The sequence below is a fragment of the Cnephaeus nilssonii genome (genome assembly GCF_951640355.1).
Source record: "Cnephaeus nilssonii genome assembly, chromosome: 6".
Lineage (NCBI taxonomy): Eukaryota > Metazoa > Chordata > Mammalia > Chiroptera > Vespertilionidae > Cnephaeus > Cnephaeus nilssonii.
In genome coordinates this window covers 44,825,421-44,841,210 of record NC_137077.1, presented here as the reverse complement: position 1 = coordinate 44,841,210, position 15,790 = coordinate 44,825,421, and the positions used below count along the sequence as shown (strand labels likewise).

The following is a 15,790-nucleotide window of genomic DNA, read 5'->3' as shown; positions in this document are numbered from 1 at the left end:
TGCTGTTAAGAATGAGGTGGCTTTGAAATAGCAATATGAACTAATATAAAGTATATAATTAAGAAAAATAAAATTCAATCAGCATATGAATTAATTAGACATATTTTATATTAAAAAGATACATATGTATGTATATGCATTGGTTTATCTCCTAAAGGATATATAAGAAACTACTTCTGGAGAGGGCATCTAGGTGGCTGCGGGGAGGAGTAGAGGAATCCTTCATTTTCTTCATATCTTTAAAAAGTTTTTATTGCTGGCTTAACTTCCTATTCAAAATAATTCATTTTTAGAGACAATATTGTCATAGAATATTAAAATCTGTAAGGGACCTCTATCTGCCATTCCTTTTACAGCTGATTTCGAGTTGCTCAAGAGCTTTCGATCATAGAGCTGTTGATTTCAGCCCAGTAGTTCTCAACTGGACAAGCAGGTCTTCCTAGATATACAGAGATCTTATTTCTCTTCATCATTGTATTCCACTTACCTAGCATACAGTAGATACTCAATAAGTATTTGAATGAATTCAACAAATTTAAGGTATTTATTACTCTGTGGCATGATACTGGCACAAAGTATTTCTTCTTCACCTTTGAAAGAAGAAAAATTTTTTTCTGTTTCCTGTTCAAATGTGTTTGTTATATATTAATTTTTATTCTAAAGAAACATTTCTAAAGTTATAAATTGTTAATCATTTTTCAGACACAGGCTTCATGTCCCATTGACCGAAAACCTTTTCAAGCAGTGTTTAAAATCAGTGCATTGGAAGGTTGTGTTAAGGTAAGGCTTAGATTTTATTTTGCAACATGAACAGTATAAATACAAACTTAATTCAATTTTGTTTTAACAGAGTTCCAGTTTGAATAAATTTGTGACTTGTTCAACTTTAGCTTTAATATGTGATTAACATTCCCCCTTAGCATGACAAACCCAGACTTTTCTACAAGGATTCTGAAATTCTTTTTTTTTCTTTGCCCGCTAAAGAGGATATATTAATGGTAGTCACGTTATATTTTTCTACAAAATATATTAGATTTCTAAAAGAAGTTCACATTAAGTCGTAGTTACAGAATATTTAAATTTTAAAAATATTTTTAGTGTGAGGACCTTTATTTCAAAAACATTTACTGGTTAATTGAATAGTGCTTTGAATACATTTTTTTTTTAATTTCAGAGAGGAAGGGAGAGGGTGAGAGAGATAGAAACTTCCTGCACATGGGCTCGAGCTCACAACCCAGGCATATGCCCTGACTGGGAATCGAACTCTGACCTTCTGGTTCATAGGTCGACACTCAACCACCGAGCCACACCAGCTGGGCTGATTATATTTTTAATTGAAAAATATTTGAAATGGACTATTAGATTCAAAGGCCAACCCTCACAAAAACCTGAAAAGTATGTTTTCATAAAAAAAGCAATGTTGAGAAGAGTAAGCCAGTAAAATTAAATATAAAATGGTGTCTTTGTTCTTAAATTCTGGTGTTTGAAGAAAAATGAGTAATTGGAGAAAGAGAGGTTTGTGGAGATGGAGAGGGACTTTTCAGTTTCAAGATTGGCATAGGCAAATTACTTTATTCTTTTATTAAGTACTAGCGGCCTGGTGCATGAAAATTCATGCACTGGAGGGAGGTCCATCAGCCCGGCCTGCCCCCTCTCACAGTCCGGGAGCCCTCAGGGGCAGGAGGCAACCCAGCGAGCGATCAGGGGAAGGTGACGCCCCATCACACCTCTGCTGCTGCCACTGCTGGCAGCACAAGCCTCGGCCGGCCCTGGCTACCTGAGCCTTGGGCGGCTGGGCAGCCGCCATCCGAGGCTTGCCTGTGCCTCGGGCCGGCCCTGGGCAGCTGGGGGCTGAGGGAACTGGGGGACTCTGGAGGCAGGTGCCCCAGCAGGGCTGAGGGGACTGGGTGCCGTCGTCTTGTAGCTGTGGGTGCCACCATCTTTGAGGGCATGGCAGTCAGTTAGCATATTTCCTCCTTATTGGCTGTGGGCGTCGCCTTTTTTGCGATGGCGTGTGGGTCAATTAGAGTATTCCCTCTTTATTAGATAGGATAGTTTTATTATAATGCTTAATCCTAATGACATCTCTGAGATGCACACACCATACATACCTCATTGATGTTAATTATTATAAACCATGATTATGATTTGTGTTCATATTTTTGGCTTACAAATAAAAGACATAGGAACATATTCCTGAGTTAATGAGTAAAAGGTGAAAAGAGAAATGGGCAGTAAGTAGTTAAATAAAATGTATAAGGAGATTTTTAAAATTACATATATATATTATAATTGGATGTTGCCTTTTGTTCCAAGAATGTCTCTTATAGCAAAAGAAAGTCTTTAATCATGTGTTGCGTTATGTCTCATATCTTTTAATCTGGAACATTTTCTCAGCCTTTTTTTTCATGACTAAAGAGAAAATTATTTTATTTTATTTTATTGACTTTATTGGGGTGACATTGGTTAATAAGATTATATAGGTTTCAAGTGTGCAATTCTATAATACATCATCTGTATATTGTATTGTGTGTTCACCACCCCAAATCAAGTCTTCTTTTGTCATCATTTACACTCCCATTACTCTCTTCTACCTGCCTCACCACCCTTCCCCTCTGGTAATCACCATATTGTTGTCTCTGTCTATGATTTTTTTTTCTTAATCCTTTCACCTATTTTACCCAACCCTCTTTTAAAAGTTTGTTCTCTATGAATCTGTTTCTATTTTGTTTATAAGTGAAACCATACGGTATTTGACTTTAAGAAAGAGATTTCTTGAGGTATCTCTAACAAGTCACAAAGGATATACAGCTAAAAATGGGAATATTCAATATATACATATATGATGCCATTGATGTGAAAAATACTGTTCCCAGGTAGCATTATAAGTCTATGATAGCTTGGTTGCTCTCTGTGTGAATAGGAAGGGAATGGAAGCAACATACAACTATTTAAGCACTAGATGTTCTCATTATAGGTATTTATATTTTGTTTTGATATATATATGTATATATATTTAAAATCTTTTATTGATTTGAGAGAGAGAGGGAGAAACATCAACGTGAGAGTGAAACATCTGTTGGCTGCCTCCTTTGTGCCCCCTATTGGGGATCAAGTTGTGTGCCCCTGATCAGGAATCTAACCCGGGACCTTTTGGTACATGGGTCGACACTCAACCACTGAGCCACACCAGCCAGGCTGTTGTATTTTTAACAGATGAATCTCAATATACAAATAAGACTGCAATTCATATAAAAATATACATGAAAAATGATTTTGCTTGTAATTATGTAAGTCTTCACATCTATGCAAATTAGTATATATTTTGGAGAAAAGATATAATTGTGTAATATTATAATCAAAATTAAAGCATGACTTCTCTGAAAGATGTTCTAGAGCAGTGGTTCTCAACCTTTCTAAAGCCGCGACCCTTTAATACAGTTCCTCATGTTGTGGTGACCCCCAAACATAAAATTATTTTCGTTGCTACTTCATAACTATAATTTTGCTACTGTTAAGAATCGTAATGTAAATATCTGTGTTTTCCGGTGGTCTTGGGCGACCCTGCTAGCGGTTCTCAACCTGTGGGTCGTGACAACTGGAAATGCCAGAACCGCTGCTGTAGAGCCTAAGACCATCGGAAAACACAGATATTTACATTACGATTCATAACAGTAGCAAAATTACAGTTATGAAGTAGCAACGAAAATAATTTTATGGTTGGGGGTCACTACAACATGAGGAACTGTATTAAAGGGTCGCGGCATTAGAAAGGTTGAGAACCACTGTTCTAGAGTATATGTTATGTTGCTGATGGTTCATTAGCACGAGCTAGTTTCCAAATATATTTTCTTATAAAATTTTGTTCTTTTGCTTCATGTGAAATTTTTGTTCTTGAAATTTGTTTTATTTAATGAGGCTTAAAAGTTTGGTGCACTGTTCATCTAATTTTGTCAAACTTAAAAAAGTATTTCTTATATGTGCTATTATCCTTGTACTCTTCAATATTTTCCTTTGATTCTTTTGAATCTTCACTTATCCTTTTCCCTTTACAGCTGAACTTGAATTAGACATCTACATTTATTTACTCCGTTTTTTCAGTTCCCCAGTTCCATTGACAGTCACCTCTGTCATTTTGTTTTTTCTAAGACTGTCCTCACTGAGGGCCAGAATAATCTCTGACTGGTCAGTCCCATCCTTTCTGCATGTAATGCTGTTGAGTATTTTTATTTCCTTTGACTTTTAGGTTTACTTCTCTTATGGGTATATATGTAAGAATGTGTGTATGTATGTATGTATTTTGTTTCTTTACCGACTTTTTACAATCTTCTTTGCCATCTCCCTGCCCTTCTTACTTTTTCTTAAATCATTGGGACTCCTCATAGGATCTTCCTTTCAATTCTCTAGGTATACTTTCCCCTTAAGTCTTCTCAACTGCTTCAGTAGCTGTTAGTACTATCTATACTTATATAGCTCCTAAAATTCTGTCACTAGCCTAGATATTTTTCCTTAGAACCAGACTTGTATTTTCAACCACTTGTTGGATATCTCCATCTATAATACAAAAAGAATGAACATTAACAAATCCAAAAAGTATCAGGGAGTTTTCCTTTTTTCCCCTCTCATCCATCTTTACCTATTCCTTCTGCTCAATGTCTTCTTAAATTTGTTTCTTCATGTCTCTGCTATTAACTCTTAGTAGGCTCTCATGCTGCCATCTAGACTGGTTCTGCCAATAGAAATATACAAGCCAATCTGTAATTTAAAAGTTTTAATAGTGATGTGAAAAGTGTAAAAAAACCCAAATTTTTATAATATGTACTTAATTCAACATATCTATTTCAACATGTAATATTTTTAAAGAATCGTTATTGAGAGATTATCTCTCTTTTTTTATATATATATATATATATATATTTTATTGATTTTTTACAGAGAGGAAGAGAGAGGGATAGAGAGTTAGAAACATCGATGAGAGAGAAACATCGATCAGCTGCCTCCCGCACAACCCCCACTGGGGATGTGCCCTCAACCAAGGCACATGCCCTTGACCGGAATCGAACCCGGGACCCTTCAGTCCGCAGGCCGACGCTCTATCCACTGAGCCAAACCGGCTTCGGCGAGAGATTATCTCTTTTTGTTGCTGTCCTAAGTCTTTGAACTCCTGTGTATATTTTACACTTAGAGTGCATCTCAATTCAGACCAGCCACATTTCAAGTGTTCAACAGCCTTATGTGGCTAGTGACTGTTTTCTCAGCATAAATCTAGACCAGTGATGCCAAACCTATGACACGCGTGTCAGCACTGACATGCGTAGCCATTTCTGATGACACGCGGCCGCTGAGGCGGCCGCATGCCGAGGATGAAAATTCGCTGCTCCTGAGGATGAAACATTTGCGAAATAATGTTTCTTCCTCAAAGTGACACACTACCCGAGTTATGCTCAGTTTTTTGGCGAAGTTTGACACACCAAGCTCAAAAGGTTGCCCATCACTGATCTAGACTATGCATTGTAAGAGCTTCTAATTTTCTGGCTTTTATAGTTTCTCCTTAACTACTTCATTCTTCACATTACTGCCAAAGTTAATACTAAAAAATAAATAAATTATTTGATCATTTCATTTACTTGCTTTTAAAACCTCACTTATTCTCTGATTTCTATAGAATTGTTTTTATTATTCAAGGCCCTTTATAATATGGTCCTAATACTTTATATCACCTTCCCCATCTGCATTGGCTTCTGTGTTCTTTCCTTAATTTATAGTAATTTTTTTCCTTAGACAAATTTTACTCATTCTCTAAGACCAATTCATAAACCATGTATTCATTAAAGTATTTTCTAGAGTTAATTTTCAATCAATGTATATGCTGATCTGTGCTTATATCTGTTATGAGCACTTAATCTGTTTACATGCCTATCTCCCCCTAATTTGTTTCCCCAGATCTTAGCATGTATATTAAGTTTATAATTTAGCATGCTCGATTGAATAAGCATATGTATTTGGGCTAGAGTTTCATTCAGACAATTTTGTTTAATTTTTTTTTTCAAGGGAGAATTTATAGGTTATTATTTGTGATACTGGATTATCACTCTAAATAAGTGATTTTGCTTTTCTCATAGGTTCAAGTAAAAAGACAGTTGAGAGAAGCAAAAGACAAGATAAACGAAAGCTCTTTTAAGAAACAGCTCTCCTGTCATGAAAATTCTAAAAGCTGTATGAGGTTAGTAATGAACTTTAGAAGTGGAATCCAATGTGTAGAATCAGAAGGTAGCTAGTAATAAAATTGAATACATTTTTTAATGATGTGGGGTTTAAATATATTTAATTACTTCTTTTAAAGCATGTACTTGATAATTTAAGGAAGGACCAGCTGAAATCTGAGAATATAATCTGAGCTCTTTCTTTTTTTAATTTGTTTTTTAAAATTGATTTCAGAGAGGAAGAGAGAGAGAAAAAGAAATAGAAACATCAATGATGAGAGAGAATCATCGATTGGCTGCCTCCTGCATGCCCCCCATAAGAGATCAAGCTTGCAACCTGGGCATGTGCCCTGATGAAGAATTGAATTGTGACCTCCTGGTTCATAGGTTGACGCTCAACCAATGAGCCACACCAGCAGGACTCAGCTATATCTCTGAGGAATTGGGTTTCTTAGTTTTGTTTTGTTTTTTCTAATCTGGATTTAGATTGATATTTTTATAAAATAAAAATGTTACAGCAGTGTAAAATTTTCTGAATATTTGTACATATCACAACCAATAATGAATAAGTACTGGTGCACAGACCACATTGTGAATAGCACTTCTCTAGTGTTTAGGTACAAAAGGTAAAAAGTAACTGATGGTATAGCTCACCATACTTCATGAGATAGTTATAATTCAAACTACTTATTATTTTTCTCATTGTGCTTCTTTGTATTTTTGCCACCTACTGTAATATGTTTATGTTTTTTAAAAAATTTAACATGTTTGTATTTGTTTCTTTAATTGCTGTTGGTAAAACATAATTGCCTAGAAATACAGTGCTTAGTATTCCAGTTTAATAGTTTTTTTAACATTTTTTAAATCTAAATTGTGTTAGTAATGTACTGGAAATTAATTTATTCTTAGTACTTAAAATAACTTCTTCTGGTACATTTAAAATTTAAGCCCATTTTGATCTGAAATATATTTTGAGCTATCTAAAAGTTATATTCTTAAGTCAATATACTGTCAGATTCATAATTAAATTTATAATTCATTAGCACATTTCATCAGAATGCTAATTTCCTAAGAGAGTACATTTATTTTGTAACCAAAATAATTGACAGTAGTCCCTGAGATTTATTAAATCATGCAACTAATTTATAATACTATAGCTCTCTAGGTCTTAACATATGGGAAGTTACAGACTTTTTTGAGAATTTGAAGAAAACTGCAGACATCTTCTAGAAAAACATGTCATAGAACCTACTTACAGACAATGTTTGTATATGATTTTAAGGGATTAATGAAACATCCACTGCAAGAACCCACCCATAAACCCACATTGGCTGCATTAGAGTAGCTTTAATTTACATTTTCTATTAACTTTATCAGAGTCAGTTTTGATTTATATATATATGTTTACATAGTAGATAGCAGCACACTTTTCCCAGGTATGATGAAGAAATATCTTTGCTACCTTCATTCATAACATAACTCCTATCACTTGCTGTGACAATGTCATGGATATATATTTTTGTGCTTTCTCTGAATTACCCCAATTCTCTTGGCTATTGCTGAGAGTGCAGTGGTCATCACTATATGACCTATAACAGGGTCGAACAGTGGGGCTAATTCAGCTGAGGTAGTCCACATGCTTAACAGCTTTTTCTCATGGATATATGATGGGGGGGATGGTGTATGGGAATAATATATAAAATAATAATTTGATTTTGCCCATCAAGTCAGACCCTTAATGATTTCTCCCAAAGTGGAAAATCTCTCAGCTATTGGATATTTACAGTACATTGTTTAGAGCCTTTTGGAAATTTTTTAGCATTCTTCCCATTCAGTCTTAAATTTACTACCTATTCCTAGTCTCTTCACACTTCAGCAGTGTTCAGTATTGTTTCTCCTTTCTAAAGCAATAAAACCCTGACAGACACCCTTTCTTTCTGATTATTTCTGCCAGTTCTAGAGAAAGGGATTGCAATGATATTTTGTTTCTTGGTAGTAAACCTCCATTGTCAGTCACTGGGATGGGGAGGGGCAACTAGTTATACTTTCTTTGCTAGAATATATAACTCAGTGCCTAATAAATTTCATTTTGGTGGGCAGTGAATTGAAAATAAATGAGCAAAATGACGGTTTTATCTTAATTATTTCACCTTTTTTAATGTTTACAGAAAAAACATAGGAGAAGATCTATTAAGTGCAAAGCTTTATGACTTGAAGATGCACAGTAAGTGTCTTTTTACTTTTGTTTTCTACCTTTTTTTGTGTCTTACTTTAGTGCTTGTGCCAGAGTTGTTCTTAGTAACATTTTGGTTTGGAAAACAGTCATCACAGAACTCTGCTGAGCTCTGTACATTCTGTTAAATCCTATATAAACTGCTTTCATGGAGTTATTTATGCTGTTTCCTACCCATTTTGTGTGTTTTTTATGCTCATCTTGGAGGAAGGGAACAGGAGAAAGAATGGGGGAGAGGAAAAGAAGAGGGATATTTTCAATTACTTGGTGGTTAGCAACCTACATTACAGTCTTACTCCACTTATCCTATATAATAAAAGCGTAATATGATAAGTGTCTGACCCTTCATTCGACTGTTCGTTCAACCGTTCCACCAGTCGCTATGACACGCACTGACCACCAGAGGGCAGACGCTCCAACCTGTAGGTTAGCTTGCTGCTGGGGTCTGGCCGATCAGGACTAGGCAAGACGGGCTGGACACGCCCTGGAGCCCTCCCACAGTACCTCCCTGGCCAGCCAACCTCCCGCGGTCCCTCCGCCGGCAGCCAGCCCCCATCACCCCAGTCAGGATTGGAAGAGATGGCCCCGATTGGCCCCAATCACCGCACAGGCCGAGGGACCCCACTCATGCACGAATTCATGCACCGGGCCTCTAATAAGAGCAGAAGAATTTAGGGGAGATGGGATAAAGTACGGTAAGCTGTAGCAAGGGAAGTTTGTGACAGTGAAGTTATTTCACAGTTCCCAGAGGAAGTGGTGGTTTGGTCTCTAGCCACACTTCTAATTTGAAACTTTGGAAATAAAGCACCTCTTACATATTTATCTACATGAGCAGTTAAATATTTTTGTCTTTCAATCTCACCTAGTACATAGTTCTCCAGTACAGGAAAGGTTTGGGGCAGGGTCTGAGAAAAATGACACGATAGTGCCTTGTGATTCCTCCTTGGAGCTCAGGCTGTGTATTCTATTCAAAAGAACAACTTACTATTAACTGTTTGTAAGCAAGGAGGTGAACATTTAATTTCCAGGCTAGGTTACAATGAATTTTTCTTTATAGATATAAAGAATTAATGAATTTATTAAAAGTTATCAACTTCATTGTTTTACATTATGAATACCAAGTTTGGTGGTTGTTATTGTGTTTATGATTTGAATTAACATGGTCTCTCATGTCTATAGATCTCATATTTATAGGTTAATAAGTGTTCTGCCTTTGATAAGTTGCTGTTAATGTGAAATTGTATTGAAAGGATTTACTGATTAGATGAGCATTTTTCTTTTGTTAGCAAACCTTAGATATCAAACTTCTTTGTTTTTCTGTGTCATTGCTGTAGATAAACATCCTTTTTTGATGGATGGACTTTGTTGTTTTTTTTTGTTGTTGTTTGTTTGTTTGTTTTTTAATTTCTTTATTGATTAAGGTGTCACATATTTGTCCTCATCCCCCCATTCCCATCCCCCACCCCTCCCCACGGATGCCCCCACCCCCCTGTTGTCTTTAACCATTGGTTAGGCTCGTATGCATGCACACAAGTCCTTTGGTTGATCTCTCCCCTCTACCCCCACCCTTCCCTACCCTCCCTCTGAGGCCGGACAGTCCGATCGATGCCTCCTTGTTTCTGGGTCTGTTCTTGTTCATCAGTCTATGTTGTTCATCATTTCCCCTAGATGAATGAGATCATGTGTTACTAGAAATATACTTATAAGAACCGAATGTGAGACGAGCAATAATAGTTATGCTGACAGGCAAATGAATCAGTCTGTAGTAAGTTTCTTTCTGGACCAACAGTTCTTTTGAGACCCAATTTCAATGTCCACCAGTTCCTTATGTGTACATGTCGGCACTGACTTTTCAGATCTGGATGGTGGATAAATGGTGGTAATGCAGGTCCGACTCCCTCTGGTTTGGTCTCGCCCAGACGCAGGGGCGTGGCTTCACCCGGACTCAGGGGTGCGCGGCCTCACTCGGTCCCGGGATCCAGCCTCACTCGGACCCAGGGGCGCGTGGCCTCTCCTGGACCCAGGGGTGCGGCCTCACCCGGATCCAGGGGCACACGGCCTCACCCGGACCCAGGATCCAGCTTCACCCGGACCCGGGACCCAGCCTCACCCGGATCCAGGGGCGCACGGCCTCACCCGGACCCGGGATCCAGCTTCACCTGGGCCCAGGGGCGCGTGGCCTCGCCCGGACCCGGGGGCGCGCGGCCTCACCCGGACCCGGGATCCAGCCTCACCCGGATCCGGGGGCGCGCGGCCTCACCCGAACCCAGGGGCGCACGGCCTCTCCCGGACCCAGGACCCAGCCTCACCCGGATCCAGGGGCGCACGGCCTCACCTGGACCTGGGATCCAGCTTCACCCGGACCCAGGGGCGCATGGCCTCGCCCGGACCTGGGGGCGCTTGGCCTCACCCGGACCCAGGACCCAGCTTCACCCGGACCCAGGGGCGCATGGCCTCACCCGGACACCAGGGCGAATGGCCTCTCTCGGACCCAGGGGCGCACGGCCTCACCTGGACCTGGGGGCGCGCGGCATCTACCGGACCCGGGACCCAGCCTCACCCAGATCCAGAGGCGCACGGCCTCACCCGGACCCGGGATCCAGCTACACCCGGACCCAGGGGCGTGTGGCCTCACCCGGACCCAGGGGCGCATAGCCTCTCCCGGACCCAGGGGCGCGGCCTCACCCGGACCCGGGATCCAGCTTCACCCAGACCCAGGGGCGCATGGCCTCGCCCGGACCCGGGGGCGCGCGGCCTCACCCGGACCCGGGACCCAGCGGGGCTTCGTTTTCTTGATCCCAATTCCTGTTGGTCAATTCCCTCTCAGCAATTCCTTCGGCCATTTTCTCAAAGCTCCGGGGCGGCAGGCTCGGCGAACCTCCGGTGCGCCCGGTGCATGGCGGCGGGCTGGTCCAAGGTTGCTACGGCAGCACTCAGGCCTGCAGCAGCGACCAGCCGCCGGGCGAGTGCACCTGGATCCAGGACCAAACGGGGCCTCGTCTTCGCAATCCCAACTCCCATCGGTCAATTCCTTCTCAGCCATTCCTCCGGCCATTGTTCTGGATGGTGTCTGCTCTGTTTTCCAGTTGTAGTTTCAAAATTGTTGTGGTAGGCAACAATCAGGCGTCTGCCCTATGCCGCCATCTTGGTCCTCCAGAAGATTCTTAAGTAACCTTATAAATGTGGTTCTGAACACTGTGTCGTCCATTAGTTTACTTTCCTTCATCCCTTCTATTCGTGACCTGCTTCGGTGTCTTCACCTTTTGGCTGCCTCCCTATAGCTCAGCTTCCCCAATCTCCCTAGGTGGTCGCTCTTGATACCCCCCTTTGTGGGCTGAGTGTAAAGTCTTGGTGTTGTTAAGCCTTGATTGCTGTTGGTACACTGGGAGGATTTGACCTCCAGTCCAATTGGCTGTGAGGATCAGCTGTGTCTATGCCGGGAGACAGCCCCATTCAACTAGACTTGCAAAATTGTAAAAGCATCTGTGCTCAGCTTGGTTGGGGCGGAGTTTCAGGGTGGAGCCTTGGCTTCCCGTCAGCCCCACCCTATGAGGTTCCTGTGTCTCAGTGTCCCTCTGTACTCCCTGCAAACACCTCTGAGAGAAAACCGCCCTGGAGTTTCGCCCGCTGCCAAACAGTCTAGTCTCTCCCCCAATGAATCTGGATTCCCAGATTCTCGCCCGGAACTGGTTTTCAGTGTAGTCGGAACTGGGGCTCAGCGCAGTCTGGTGCTTTTGTCTTCTTCCCACCAGGGCAATTCAGCAGCACAGTCAACAGACCATACTCTGTGCGCATTCCCGTGCGCGCCTCCAGTGCTCTGCCTTTCGCCGCTCCTCTGTGTTTCCGCCCCACAGCCCAGATTCCCCCAGCATGAGCCTGGCTTCCCAAGGTTTCGCCCCGAACTGGGGTTCAGTGCAGTCAGAGCTGGGGTGCAGAGCAATCTGGAGCTTTTATCTCCTTCCTGCTAGAGAACGCCGGCCAGGCTGTCAGCCGCCCCTTCCTCTCCGGCTCCGTCTTCCCTGCACGCGCGCGTGCTCGTGTCTCCACCCGTGTCTCTGTAACTCAGGCTTTTACGGCTCCTCTGATTTTCCTTGTGGTTTCTCTTTCCTTCTAGTTGTGGGCATTTCAGTCAGCCAGCTTTCCTGTGGTTCTGGATGATGTCCGTTTTGACTTTTAGTTGTATTTTTGAAATTGTTGTGCCAGGCTGTAGGTTAGGTGTTTAACCTATGCCGCCATCTTGGTTTCTGATGAATGGACTTTGGTTGGTAACTCTAGGATCTGATATAAAATTTATTGCTGAGAAAGATTAAATGATGTGATAGATTTTCTCCAGATAATTTGGCCTGCTCTCACTATGTTGATCTTAGTTTTAAGTCTACTATAATTTTCTTTAAGTATATATCTCTTGCCTGGACTTATTTTTAGAGAGAGAGACATAGGCAGATCTAACCTCAAGTGCTTCACTGTAGTGAAGACCATTTATAAGACTCTATGACTTATTTGGATTTGAGAATTTGTTTTACTATTCAGCATATGAAATATTTAAAAAGTTTTTAGTGAATATCCTAAGCTAATTTAATACTGAATAGCTAATTTTAAATTATAGTTCTTAAAAAAAAAGTTTATTTATGCCAGAAAGTTAACATTGTCCAAGGCTTGTAACCTAATGTTGTGTCTGCTTAAGTGAAGATGTTTGAAATCATTGTGTGGTTTAGGATAGGCAGAAATACTCATTTTACTTTTATATGTAAGTGATCAAGGTAATTATGTGGAAATGTTTTAATTGAACAAGTTTGGATTTATTTGTGGGTACTGGGTACTGATTATCCATTTAATTCATTTTTCTATGATGTCACTTTTTACTTGGAGAGTTTAATACATCTAACTTGGCCAATTTTTTCTCCCTGCATTGAAATACATTATATACTAATGAAATAGTTTGTATTTAGGTATTGTGTTTAATGAAATTACTCAGATTTAAATAAACGTAACAACTAATGGGTCTATTTTGGAGGATGCTAAGAAGTTAACTCATTGTTAAATTGGTACATTTATAAAAGAAAAGATTCAGACATATATCTTGCCTTTCTTAAGTAAACTACACATCAGAATAATTGAACAGGTAGTAAAGGAAAGTTAAATATTTTTAGAAGTATTTCAGCAAATAATTGAAGATAAAAGTATAGAATTTGAATATTAGCATTTTGTATACTAATGGATTAATGGATCTAGGAAGTGATCAGCAATGGCTGTTAGCATCACAAAAGGAGAGACACAACACATTAAAAGTACTCCTTGCCCCAACCAGTTTGGCTCAGTGGATAGAGAAAGCATCAGCCTGTGGACTCAAGGGTCCTGGGTTCGATTCTTATTAAGAAATCTAACTACTAATTTACAAGATGTACAGAGTCGAGATGTATGTTAAGTGACAAGGGGATGCAATCAGCAAAATTTAGACCACAGACAAATGACCTGGTTTCTTTAGTCAAAAAATTCCAAGGAGTTTAATAAAGGATGGAGCAGAACCTGTGGATTAAGAGACAAACATTCAGCCAGTCAGAGTGTGTGGATCTTATTTTGATTCGTATTCTAATATGTTATAAAAAATAAAACTTTATGGACAATTGGAGAAAATCGAACATTGGTTATTTGATATTAAGGAATTATTAAAGTTAAAAAATTTTTTTACTTACAATAATGGTATTAAGGATTTTCTCCCTCAAAGAGCACTTATCTTTTAGACTTATACACTGAAACATTTATACATTAAGTTATCTGATGTCCAGAATTTGTTTCAAATTATTGCCTTATTCTTTTGGCTTTGTTTGGATGTACTTTTGAGTTAAAAAATAATTCCTAATATAAAATTATCACTTTGATAGCATAGTGTCTGCTCCCTACTTAATAGAACAACTAGCCTTGATTATTTTGGCTTATCTTTCAGCAATGTGATCAATATCAGTCTTTGTTTTAGGCTAACTTTTATGAAGTTCATAAACCATAAAATTTTAACCTTTAATTTTGACATTTCTTATGAGATTTCTTACATATTATTAACAAACTAGAAGTCCGGTGCACGAAATTCGTGCACGGCGGGGGGTTGTCCCTCAGCCCAGCCTGTACCCTCTCCAATCTGGGACATCCCTCTCACAATCCAGGACTGCTGGCTCCCAACTGCTTGCCTGCCTGCCTTCCTGATTGCCCCTAACCGCTTCTGCCTGCCAGCCTGATCACCCCCTAACCACTCCGCTGCCAGCCTGGTTGATGCTTAACTGCTCCCCTGCCAGCCTGTTTGCCCCCAACTTCCCTTCTCTGCCGGCCTGGTCACCCCTAACTGCCCTCTCCTGAAGGGTTGATCACCTCCAACTGCCCTCCCTTGCAAGCCTGGTCCCTCTCAACTGCCCTCCCTTGCAGGCCGGGTGCCTCCCAACTGCCCTCTCCTGCTGGCCATCTTGTGGTGGCCATCTTGTGTCCGCATGGGGCATGGGGGCAGGATCTTTGACCACATGGGGGCAGCTATATTGTGTGTTGGTTGCAGTGATGACCAATCTGTATATTACTCTTTTATTAGATAGGATAGAGGCCTGGTGCACGGGTGGAGGCCAGCTGGTTTGCCCTGAAGGGTGTCCCGGATCAGGGTGGGGTTCCCTTGGGGCGTGGAGCGGCCTGAGCGAGGGGCCTGTGGTGGTTTGCAGGCCGGCCACGCCCCCTGGCAACCCAAGGGGAGGCCCTGGTATCTGGAATTTATTTTCCTTCTACAATTGAAACTTTGTAGCCTGGAGCAGAGCCAAGCCTGCTGCTCCCTCCGGGGTGGCAGCCATCTCTGTGGCAGTTAATTCACCTTCTACAATTGAAACTTTGTAGCCTTAAGCGGGTGAGCCCGGCCAGGGTGTGCGGAAAGCTTTGCTTCCCCTGTTGCCGCCGGCAACCCTGGCCTGCTCTCTCAAGCTCCATTCTGCCGCCATTTGTTTGAATTTGTTTACCTTCTATAATTGAAACTTTGTAGCTTGAGTGGAGGCTTAGGCCTGCAACGGCTATGGAAAGCTTGGCTTCCTCTGTTACCTGGGAAACCTTGCTCACTGTGGCTGTAGCCATCTTGGATTGGGGTTAATTTGCATACTCACCCTGATTGGCTGGTGGGTGTGGCTTGGCTGGTGGGCGTGGCTTATGTAGCAGAGTGATGGTTAATTTGCATATTACCATTTTATTAGAGAGGATGACCTTATTAGAAGACTAAGAGAACCTGTAAGTGTTACTTATAATGGTCTCAAAGTTCAGGGCAAATGAACTAATAAGCAAGAAATAAAAAACAAAATTAAGGTGAAGGTAAAGTTAGTAGGAAGATCATCTTTAT

The 15,790-nt window shown here is 40.8% G+C and overlaps 1 protein-coding gene across 3 annotated transcripts in view; it reads left to right on the top strand.

The window, feature by feature from the left end:
- The window catches only part of SCAF11 (SR-related CTD associated factor 11), an 86,630-nt gene that overhangs the window by 48,692 nt on the left and 22,148 nt on the right, over positions 1 to 15,790 (top strand). For all 3 annotated transcript variants that reach the window (XM_079774642.1, XM_079774641.1, XM_079774643.1), the window contains 3 exons: positions 703 to 780; positions 6,123 to 6,223; positions 8,372 to 8,427. In XM_079774642.1, the coding sequence (XP_079630768.1) occupies positions 703 to 780; positions 6,123 to 6,223; positions 8,372 to 8,427 (235 nt within the window). The remainder of the gene's footprint in view (positions 1 to 702; positions 781 to 6,122; positions 6,224 to 8,371; positions 8,428 to 15,790) is intronic.